Source organism: Pelodiscus sinensis, chromosome 11 (genome assembly GCF_049634645.1).
Source record: "Pelodiscus sinensis isolate JC-2024 chromosome 11, ASM4963464v1, whole genome shotgun sequence".
Classification (NCBI taxonomy): domain Eukaryota; kingdom Metazoa; phylum Chordata; order Testudines; family Trionychidae; genus Pelodiscus; species Pelodiscus sinensis.
Window position 1 is genome coordinate 22,845,338 of NC_134721.1, and position 12,296 is coordinate 22,857,633.

A 12,296-nucleotide genomic window follows, 5' to 3' on the forward strand; every position below is an offset into this window, starting at 1 on the left:
TATTTTATTTTCCATACCACTATGAGCCAGAATGTTGGTTTTTTTTGACAGGGGTTTTTAAATTTACAATTTATAAGGTCTTAGTCACTATAGTGCTGTGAAAATGTACATATAAGAATTTGCGCCCATGGTTTTCAGAATAAAATCTTAGAGTTGACTAAATAAATGGTGAGAAGCATATTACTCAGTATTAGAGGTGGTTAAAAAAATCCATTTTCCCCAAAAAGTTTTCATGACAATTTCACTTTCATCTTACATCAAAATTCCAAATTTCAGTGAAAAAAATGATAATAATTTCATAATTAGATTTTTTAATCAGCTCCATAGCAAACTGAAAAAAGAAATGAAAATGTTGGCAAAACTTTCATTTAATATTGAAATTTTGTATTCTATATTTAATAGTAAGGCACATATACATTTAGAGTACTTGCAGGTTGACTGAAAGTACAAACAGTTAAAAATGGGGAGAGGTGAACAAATTAGGAATGATACTAAACTTGGTATAATACATGCAGAGGAGTTCTGTTCAGAAATATAAACTCCATCAAATTTGGAGCGTTCACATTCAAGTGCTAATTCAGTCACCCAGCCTAACTTATACACATTTTCTTTCCTATATAATAGGAACAGCTCACTTTTCTGCAGTATGCAACCATCTCTACTTTTTGAGGTAAAGTTTATAAGTAAAACAAAGTGGAACAATAAATCTAGTAATGGAACTGAAATATTTTCTTATTAGGAAACCCATATTCCAGCTCTGGATTTTACACAGTATCTTTTCCTATCACCTACTTCCTACTATAGAAAGTCAGAGAAGAATCTTCATTAATCCTGGAACTGAGGCAAGAATTATTGTTCTTCGGTGTATTTAGCACATAATGACAGACTTTGCTGCTAGTATCAGAAATTCTTCAGTGGAACTGGTTTAATGTTTTGTCTATGAATGTTATGGCTCATTCAGAATCGGTTTCTCTTGTGTATTTGATAACAGTATGGGTTCAAGCAATTAGAACATACCAGATAAGAGTCCATGTCAGTGACTTCGGAGACATCAGTTTTTCCTTCCTTTTGGTAATTTAAAGCTTGGTTTTCATAAATGAAAGACTCTGGTAAAGATATTAAAATATCACAAGAAAAAAAGTTATATATAATACTAGCAAGTGAAGCTTGTTGTTGACAGGGCAAAGTCATTTTGCGTAGATTACACTTATAAGAAAGTTCAAGAAATTAAGTATCAGAGGGGTAGCCGTGTTAGTCTCAATCTGCAAAAGCGGTGAGGAGTCCTGTGGCACCTTATAGACCAACTGAAGTGTTGGAGCATAAGCTTTCGTGGGCAAAGACCCACTTCGTCAGATGCATCTGACAAAGTGGGTCTTTGCCCACGAAAGCTTATGCTCCAACACTTCAGTTGGTCTATAAGGTGCCACAGGACTCCTCACCGCTTTTTCAAGAAATTAAGTATATGTAATAGAATTGTTATTAATGTGCTTGCAAAGGGAAGTAAAAGAACAGTTTTAAATTAGTAGGATTTCAACTTCAAATATTATTCATTTTGTTAAATAATTACCGTACATAGTAAACTTGAATCAGAAACTCCTAACGCTTCCATAAAGTGCTGCATAGTCCTGTCTTTTGTTTCAGCATTACTCTTTCTGTAACTAATTTGAATTATTTTGTGATTTGTAACAGTACAAACTCTAATTTTGTTAGCAAATATTTTTATGAATTCTAATCATAATAGTTATGATTTTTTCGATAAAAAACAAAAATAATTATTTAAACCTTTCACCCAGCATACTCCAGTGTAAAAAGTAGTACATTCAGTTAATTTAAGTGGCAATGCAAAATTTGGTATTTGTAGGTAATCCTGAAGTATGACTTTATTTTACAAAACAAATCCACAAATAAACACTTCAAAATATATAATAGATTATAATATCCTTATCTGTGTTACTGTATCTTAGATTACTTAAGAATGAAAAAAATACCCAAACTGGGTGTACCTTTTACAATTGATGCCTGGTGTGTTTCCGCCTCCTCCCCCTGCCCTCCACCATTCACTCATCCTTTGAATTCATTCAGCTCAAATATGGAACATAGATTGAATTGTTTCTGGATTCATTTCTGGATGCTGTGCACAACTAAAACAATGCTGTTATATTTGGTTGGAAATGTTGAAGGAAAAATGAAAGTAAAAAAGTGTATTATTTGAAAAGTGGAAAAAATCTTGACAACATTTCAAATATTATTAAGATTTATAAAACTATTGTTTTTATAAAAGTAAAATCAAGGACTAAATGATCCAAGATGGTTTGCCTTTTAAGAATAAGATCTTTATAATTTTCTTTTTAAAAGTAGTCAAGCATTCATTTTGACTTGCAAATACTGTATGTCACTTTGAAATAAGAGCATATAAAGGAGAACAATGCCCAGTAAAGTGCCCAAAGTTAGATTGTGACAAGGAGTCCTGTGGCACCTTATGACTAACAGATGTATTGGAGCAAAAGCTTTTGTGGGCAAAGACCCACTTCGTCAGATGCATCTTCATCAGATGACATACATCTGACAAAGTGGGTCTTTGCCCACGAAAGCTTATGCTCCAATACATCTGTTAGTCTATAAAGTGCCACAGGACTCCTTGTCACTTTTGCAGATCCAGACTAACACAGCTACCCCTCTGATACAAAATTAGATTGGAATCTAACTGCAACCTAAATTATCATCATGACTGGCCCTTTTATTAAAGCACTGTTCATAGTTAATATGGTGCAATATATTTTAAAATCATAACAATCATAACAAACATGAAAATCATAACAAATGATTAAAATACCTGATTCCTAACAAGAGAGTAAATGTATCCACATAAGATTGCCTAATGTCATACCTGTTGTTGAGATTCCAGAAATATCTGTATCTGTCACTGAGATACCCAGTGCCTTACTATGAGGCAAGATATAGAGATTATTTTTGAAACCCACTAAAATATCTCCAGAATCGTTCAGGAAACAAGCAGAGCTGAGAGTGCTATCAAGCAGAATGTTGGCCAACAAATTTTTATGAATATCCCAGAGTTTCACCATGTAATCAGCACTGGAAAATAAAGAGATCAGAAACTTTCTTATCAAATAGTCTTAATACAAATTTTTATAATTCTCTGTAGGTGAATTCCTCCCTTGCACAGAGGGCCAGTATCAGGTCTGTGCACCCTTTAAATCTCACTAAATCATGAAAATAGGATTTCAGTGGAACATAAAAGGTGCATAGGTTTCATCTGGCAAAATTTTTACCCTGTAGATTCAGTAAGAACACATAAGGAGAGAAATTCTTGGTTACCCTGTAATTTTATTCCTAACACAAAGTAGATTTCTTTAACTAATAATAACCAAATTAACTCTCCAAAAGCAAAGACTTTCAGAGTTCAGAAAGGAGCAACATTTTATCATAAGGCCTTTTATGCAGTGAGAGTATTTATCTAGTATAGCACCTTCAGCATCAAAGACAATCTAGAAAGTTAATGAGGAATAAGCCCTTCCTCTGTTTCTGAGGCTATGTCTCGACTATGGGGTTTTCCCAGAAAAACTTCTCCATGTCCAACTTCTGCTCTTCCACTTTTTTTTGGTGGAAGAGCAGATGCGCTCTTTCGGAAGCTCTGTCTTCCTCCTCCCATGAGGAAGAAGGGGTCTTCCAAAAGAGGGTTTTTTTCTGAAATTTGACCCAGTGTAGATGGGCCAAATTTTAGAAAAGCCTCTTCCAAAAAAACTATCGGAAAAGGTATGCAAATTGTGGAGCGCAATTTGCATACCTTTTTCTGATAAAGCACATTAGTGTAGACATAGCCCGAGAATGGGTTTAATTCCAACAGATTTTTTTAAGAGAAAATTTACTTTAGATAACTGAACGTTCTGATGTCTGAAGGCAACTGAATAACCACACAATTGGTATTTTACACAGACAGCTGCCATGCAAACTCCTCCAAATGTGGCCCATTCAGTAAAACTCATTCCTTCTTCTGAAGAATTTGCCTCTAAAGGAAAGAAGAGCGTTCTATCTCTGCATTCATTGTCAGCTTTTGATGTCTCTTTTAACACTGCCAAAGATTCCAATTAATTACTAAATGTGAAGGCAGGTTTTATGTTGGCCAATAGGAACTGAATTGAAACCCACCAATACCTGTGAAATTTCTTTATATTTTATTTCTTTTAAACAATAGCTTAGCTTGCACAAGAAATTTCCATTGACAATGTATATGGGGTTATTCAGCTGCTCCCTTCAATTAGTTTGGTTATGTTTGAAATCCCACTCCCACATTGTTCCGATCCTCCCTCAGTTCTACCTACACTGATTTTCCTAGATACTTGCTATATTGAAAGCTGGGTTGAATTTGGTCCATTTTGTCCATAAGTGGTACTCTCAGCATCTCTCCTGGGAAAGGTTCTAATCATGCATAATTTAACAGCAATACTAAAACCAAAGTGATGTTACCAAGCTTGAGTTTATTGCATGGAAAACCTATTGCACCAGCTATAAGAGTGTGAAATATTATCAGCCAAATGATAAGGTTTCATACATTTCACAGATATATGTTGAGCTTCCACCCCGCATAAAACCCATCTGATTACCATATAAATAAGATGATGTTCAGTGCTTCACATACCCACAGCTTAGAAAGAGAGAGAGGGTCTTGCAGGCATCCACTGCTACCACAGGGCCCTTGTGATCATTTTCAGAATCCTGAGTGATATCTGGTTCTTCCTTTTCCCCTTAGAGACAGAGAAAGCACAGGGATAATTTGAACATTCTGAGTAGCTGATCTTGAATTCCTCCTTGACTTTATTGATGGTCATTTCACATGTCATTGAACAAGTAGTTCTCTCCAGATTTGCAATGGAGTTTCAGTTTTCACTTATAACCATGACTCATGAGGAGGTAATGCTCTGTATACTGGTAATGTACAGGCAGACACAGCATTTGCTAAGATTGCATTACTTTAGGGCTAAACTCAATTAGTAGAAATCAATTTTTAAAATAAAATTTATTTCCACTATACAGACCTGCTCCTTGGGTCAAAAGATCTGCCAGTATTCCTGTGCTACATGCAACCTTGTTTAGACATGGATGTTGTTAGTACAGCTCTAGCAATTTTCCTGACTTGTGATCATAGAGTTTTTTCTCAATACAAAACCATGTTAGTAAATTTGTGCTATTAAGCCCACCTACATTACAGACTTTTACTGAGATTTTATGAAGGTTGCAACACAGTTGACTTTGTACTTTCAGATGGTTAACACATAGGCAAAACTCCCATTGACTTCAACAGGGCCAGAATGTCACTCATGATTCCAAAAATGACCAGGTGAGGTGAATTGTGTTTTGACCTTGTTCATGACCAGAGCTATAGTACAATTATCAGCTTGTAACCAAGTTATAATACTGGTATTGCTGCCATGTGGAGAGCACTGTCTAATTATATCCACGAAGCAGGTTTGCTGATCCTCCTACCGGAGAACATCAAAAGATTCATTACAGTCCACAGTTATCAATTTGGTACCTTTCACTACCGTTGTTGCTGTCATGGCTCCTTCCCCACTCTGGCATGATAAATGCAAAAGCGGGGGCCAGCAAAAGTACCCCAAAACTTTATCTACTAGGCTTTGGTATAAAACTTCCCCCAAAATCTTAACAACTTAGACGTTGGGAATAAAAACTCCACTGCTACCACCCACGTATTGGTACAAAAAATCAGGAGAAAGATCACTTGGGAAAACTCACCCCTAAAGTACAAACCAGGACACAACCATTACCCAATACCAGGTTAATAAAAGGAAAGAGAAAGAACTTTTATTATCACCACAATATTCCTGTTGCAAGCATAATGACTAGATGGAAAAGTAACAAAATAATATATTAATGGAGGAGAAATTTACCATGGGCCAAGGGCTTAGTTACAAAGGAGCGCAAAACCCATTTTTAAATGCACAGACATCAGATCCTATTTCCCAAACCATAAAACAATAAAACCTAATGGATTTATCTAAACTTTATCCTAGTTACAGACTGTGAAGAGTATTTTCTAAGGCTATGTCTACACTGCACCCCTTTTCCGGAAAAGGGATGCAGATTAGACACTTCAGAATTGCAAATGTCGCGGGGGATTTAAATATCCCCCGCGGCATTTGTATTTACATGGCTGCTGCTTTTTTCCAGGCTCGGGGTTTTGCCAGAGAAAAGCGCCAGTCTAGACGCGATTTTCCGGAGAATAAACACTTTTCCGGAGGATCCCTTATTCCTACTTTCAAGTACTTTCAAGTAGGAATAAGGGATCCTCTGGAAAAGGGTTTATTCTCCGGAAAATCACGTCTAGACTGGCGCTTTTCTCTGGCAAAACCCTGAGCCTGGAAAAAAGCGGCAGCCATGTAAATGCAAATGCCGCAGGGGATATTTAAATCCCCTGCGGCATTTGCAATTTCGAAGTGTCTAATCTGCATCCCTTTTCTGGAAAAGGAGTGCAGTGTAGACACAGCCTTAGAGGGAGACATCTTGTCCCCTTCAAAAGCTGGAGAGAAACTATGCAGGACAAAGTGGAAAAAAACCAAAAAATAGTTTGTCCCAGTTTGAAATTCCTACCTACATTTCTATTGGCTGCCTGCCATCTGGTTTAGGTAATGGATATAGTTAACCCCTTAGTCCCCAGGATGCTGGCTAACACTCATGATCATGACAGTTTTCAACTCTACGCCCACAGTTTGAAGGTGTTTTTATAACACCTTCAAAACTGACAATCCTTTGCCACAGGCACTTGCAGCCGAAGCAGCATGGAAGAGCTACTCAGCCTTCTAAGAATGCACTGATAAAATCAGGGCTCCAAGCAGTGTGATAGGTGTGGGTGGGCCAACAGTGTGCACAATATCACAAGACAACTCCATTGCTTTTTTTTTATACTCTATTCCCATGCCCTATACTATTGTTTCTATATTGCTTATTTAGATAAGAAATTGAGGCAAAACCTTTCCCTTCTTATCTGCCTGCAAAGCCTTTAGCATGCTTTGTGGTGTTATACAAATAAATTATAAGAGTATATGTAGATCCAGTGACTAATGGACTAGCAATACTATAATGACATACAGTATGATGGGGACTAATTTGGTTATGACAAATCAGGAGAGAGATCTTGGAGTTATCATGGATAGTTCTCTGAAAACTTCCACACAGTGTGCAGCGGTGGTCAAAAAAGGCAAATAGGATGCTAGGAATTATTAAGAAAGGGATAGAAAATAAGACACAGAATATTTTACTGCCCCTGTATAAAACTATGGTAGGCCCACATCTTGAATACTGTGTACAGATGTGGTCTCCTCACCTCAAAAAAGATATTTTGGCCTTGGAAAGGGTTCAGAAAAGGGCAACAAAAATGATTAGGGGTTTGGAACGGGTCCCATATGAAGAGAGGTTAAAACGACTGGAACTTTTCAGTTTAGAATAGAGGGGGGATATGCTAGAGGTATATAAAATCATGAGTGGTGTGGAGCAGGCAAATAAAGAAAAGTTATTTATTAATTCCCACAATGGAAGAACTAGAGGACACCAAATGAAGTTAATGGGTACCAGATTTAAAACTAATAAAAGAAAGTTCTTCTTCACACAGTGTGTAGTCAACCTGTGGAACTCCTTGCCAGAGGAGGCTGTGAAGGCTAGGACTATAATAGAGTTTAAAGAGAAGCTAGATAATTTCATGGAGGTTAGGTGCATAAAAGGCTATCAGCCAGGGGATAGAAATGGTGTCCCTGGCCTCTGTTTGTCAGAGGCTGGAGAGGGATGGCAGGAAACAAATCGCTTGATCATTGTCTTCGGTCCACCCTCTCTGGGGCACCTGGTGTTGGCCACTGTCAGCAGACAGGCTACTGGGCTAGATGGACCTTTGGTCTGACCCAGTACGGCCGTTCTTATGACAGTCAGGCCAGGGGAATAAGTTACATGTTTCTGTTTTATCGGCTAGATGGGCCCAAGCAGTAAGTTTGTTTCCAGACTGTGCTAAAACCTTGAACATATCAATATTATAATGCCCTTAGAGATGTAAGACGCTTGTCAGATAAGGTGTAGGGAGACTAGGGATGCTAAATAGCGGGAAGTAAGCTAATCTAGTAGTCAATGGAACTTCCATCGACTACTTGATTAGTCGATAAGAGGGTATGCTGCTGCTCTGATTTTTAAACGTAGTAAGAGCCACCAGGGGCTCTTACTACATTTAAAAAGCAGAGGCACAGCATCTGGGACCTGGTGTGAGCCAAGACTGCCCAGTCCCAGCTTGTGCTGGGTTGCCCACAGCCCCTCTGCTTCCCCTACCCTCCTCCAGCAGAGATGGTGCTGGGGGAAACTGGCTTTTAAGCTGGCTCCCCCCAGCGCGGTTCCACCCGCTCACTGTCTCTGATACAGAGTATCAAGTAGTGCCTTGACGAGTCACTTATATCCTTAATCTAGACAGTGCTTGATTCTGCTGTGAGTGCAGGGAACTGGACTTTAATGACCTCTTGAAGTTCCTTCTGGATCTATTATTCTATGATTCTATGTCCAGACTTGGGTCAGGGGCAGAGTTAAGCATCATCTACACTAAAAATATAACTACATTTTACCAGGATAGGGGAGAACAGGGTTCTAAGCAGGTCTCACAATGCTGGTGTAAGTGGAATTCTGAAAGCCCCTATCTATCTACAAAGCTGATGTCATGATTTAAATAAGACTAAAAAGAACTCTGTTCTCAGAAAAAGAATCACAGTACAAACCAGTGGGGGAAACTATGAGTACCTTAATAAGCAATACCAGTGATCCCCAACATGGTGCCCATGGGCGCCATGGCCCCCGCCGGGGCATTTGTGCGCGCCTGCCTAGTGACCAGGGCCTGCCTGAGCCATTCTTGCACCCCGGGCCCCGGGGCCCCACCCCTGCCAGCCTGGTAGCCCCAGAAGGTTGGGGACCACTGCAATAAACTGTTTAAATGTGGTTTTGGTCACATGATTTCAACTACAGCATGGGTAGAGACAAAGTCAACCAATTTTAAAACCAATTTAAAAAAACCCGGCGAGATCAAATTGACCAGTGTATCTCACATATAATGCTGGAGCTTCAGGGGGTAGCCGAGTTAGTCTGTTACAGAAAAAACAACAACAAATGGTCTGGTAGCACTTTATAGACTAACAAAACATGTAGATGGGATCATGAGCTTTCGTGGGCACAGCCCACTTCTTCAGATGACTGGAGTAATGAGTTTGGGATATGAAAACTTGAAATAAATAGGAGAGGGGAAGGGGAGGAGGAAAGAAAGAAAAAGGGAGGGAGGGTGGGAGACAGCATCATTAAATATCTGGAGAATGGGTACTTAAACCTAAGCAGATAAAAATTGAAGTCAGTAAATAGATTCCTAAGACAGAAAGGATACCACTCAGAGAGCTGATATTTAGTAAGGAAAACTAATCAGAGTGTGTGGGGGTGGCATTTATGCAGGCAGCAGGCCATCTATATGCAGAAATCTGGTTAGACCTGGCAGAAACTCCATTTTGCTAGTCACATGGATGTTGCTCAATATTTTGAGAGAGACCCAGGCTCAGCCCAGCTCTTGATGATGAGAAGGCAGCGGGGGAGCTGGGAGCTGGAAACTGGAAACCCTGTATATCAGTGTTTCTTAAACTTTTTAAGACAGAGGAACACAAAATAATCTGAAGAAATGGGCTGTGCCCATTAAAGCTCCTACTATCTACACTTTTTGTTAGTCTCTAAGGTGCTACAGAACTATTCATTGTTTTTTAATTTTTTTCAGTTAAGGTATGTCTACACTACCACCCTAGTTCGGACTAGGATGATAATGTAGGCAACGGAGTTGCAAATGAAGCCTGGGATTTGAATTTCCCGGGCTTCATTTGCATATTGCCGGGTGCCGCCATTTTTAAATGTCCGCTAGTGCGGACTCCGTGCCCCGCGGCTACACGCGGCACAGACTAGGTAGTTCAGATTAGGCTTCCTATTCCGAACTACCGTTACTCCTCGTGGAATATGCAATATGCAAATGAAGCCCGGGAAATTCAAATCCCGGGCTTCATTTGCAACTCCGGTTGCCTACATTACCACCCTAGTTCGAACTAGGGTGGTAGTGTAGACATACCCTTAGAGACTAACACGGCTACCCCTCTGAGACTTTATAATAGGATTACTATTGATTATTTACATTTCAGGAGTTCTCATAGAGACATATCTGGGTTTTTAATCCATTTGACCTCTTCATGCTGTTACCACAGCAACTAATACTTGAATGAAAATCTTTTGGCAAGCTAGTTCTTCAGATTGTCTCTTCAAGTAGAGATACAATGGAAGTGGGAGCTCAAGGCATGTCTGAGAACTATTTATCTACATCTTTCTTAAAGAAGGTTTCAGTGTTGTTGTTCTGTTTCTTCTTCTTTTAACAAGATAAATATCAGCACTTCAGTTTTCTCTACCAAATAATACTCCCTCAGTCTGTGTGTCAGTAATGTTCTTGTTGTTAAGCCTGCTGTGCAGACTAAATAGTTCTAAAAAGCTGGCTTTCTACACTAAATGTCCATATCACACACAATTTGGATATTTTGTTGCAAACATTACTCCAGAAAGGGATGGAATAGTGGCAATATACCATTGTGAAAAAACAAAATATCACAAAAGAGATAGCTCTGAAATATGAAAATAAAATACTGACTTTCCCACAGTTTAAAGGGGTTTATAGTCATATTACAGAGGTTACCCCAAGATGGGAAGTGGAATCAGAAATATAGTTCTCTAAAAGTCTCAGAGGTGTAGCCGTGTTAGTATGTAACTTTAAAAACAAGTAGTCCTATGGCACGGTAGGGTACATCTACACAGAAGGGCAAAAGTCAAATTAAACTACACTACTCAGCGACATCAATTGCATATCTTAAGCTGAAATAGCTTAATTCAGCTTTTGACACATTCTACACAGCAGGAAGGCAAATGAAGAACACTCTTCCTTCGACTTCCCTTACTCCTTGGCTGTGTCTACACTGGGCCACTTATTCCGGAAAATCAGCCGCTTTTCCGGAATAAGCTGTGAGCTGTCTACACTGGCCCTTGAATTTCCGGAAAAGCAACGACGCTCTACTGTACAAAATCAGCCGCTATTCCGGAAAAACTATTCTGCTCCCGCTCGGGCATAAGTCCTTATTCCGGAACACTGTTCCGGAAAAGGGCCAGTGTAGACAGCCCAGTAGTCTTTTCTGGAAAAAAGCCCCGATCGCAAAAATGGCGATCGGGGCTCTTTTCCGGAAAAGCGCGTCTACATTGGCCACAGACGCTTTTCTGGAAAAAGGACTTTTCTGGAAAAGCAGCCTGCCAATGTAGACGCTCCTTTTCCGGAAAAACTGAAAACGGAATAGTATTCCGTTTTAAGCATTTCCGGAAATTCATGCCAGTGTAGACACAGCTCTTGTGAAATAAGGGTTACCATGAGATGGAGTAAGAAGTCCTCCAGCTCTACATTATTTCAAAATAAAGGCTTGTAGTTTGTATATTGCACTACAGCCACTCCCCGACTTACGGCCACCTCCACTTACAACCATCCGCACTTATGACCAAAGTGGTCATAAATGCGGATCCGAGTTACGAATGGCAATCCGTGCTTATGAACAGCACGGTCGCCATGTTACTCTATGGGATCCGAGTTACAAACAGTTCGTGTTACAGACCAAGTGTTAGTCCGTAACTCGTTCGTAACTCAGAGAGCGGCTGTATGTTATTTTGGAATAATGTCAGTTATTCCAAAATAACACTGCTGTGTAGATGTATCTTTAAAGACTAACAAAAAAATTTGTGTGGGTCTTCTAGCCCTGGTCTACCCTAGGGAGTTATTTCAAAATAACAGGCTGGTTATTCTGAAATAACAAGTCCTCCTTTCCATGAGGAATAATGCTTATTTCCAAATAGTTAATTCAAAAGTTATTTTGAAATAGCAGTAGTGCGGATGCTCCACTGTTGCTGTTTTGAAATAACTGCTCCCTAGAGTCATTCAAAGTAATTACTCCCCAGTGCTTTCAGGGCTCTGAGTGGAGGTAGCGTGACCACATTAAGGGAGCCTGTCTTGGACTAATTTTGAGGCTTCCCTGTAGTGTGGACACGCTACTTCAAAATAGTTATTCTGGGAGTTATTATTTCTAAATAGATTATTTTTAAATAATTTCCTAGCATTGACATGCCCTAAGGTGCCATGAGACTACTCAATTCTTTACAGCTCTCTAACGTCTGAAGGGATTCAGACATAG

The 12,296-nt window shown here is 39.3% G+C and overlaps 1 protein-coding gene across 2 annotated transcripts in view; it reads right to left on the reverse strand.

The window, feature by feature from the left end:
- Positions 1–12,296, reverse strand: part of C11H3orf22 (chromosome 11 C3orf22 homolog) — a 95,488-nt gene that overhangs the window by 42,444 nt on the left and 40,748 nt on the right. For both annotated transcript variants that reach the window (XM_075938780.1, XM_025183140.2), the window contains exons 18-20: positions 4,658–4,763; positions 2,888–3,093; positions 1,018–1,106 (exon numbers count right to left, since the gene is read on the reverse strand). In XM_075938780.1, the coding sequence (XP_075794895.1) occupies positions 1,018–1,106; positions 2,888–3,093; positions 4,658–4,763 (401 nt within the window). The remainder of the gene's footprint in view (positions 1–1,017; positions 1,107–2,887; positions 3,094–4,657; positions 4,764–12,296) is intronic.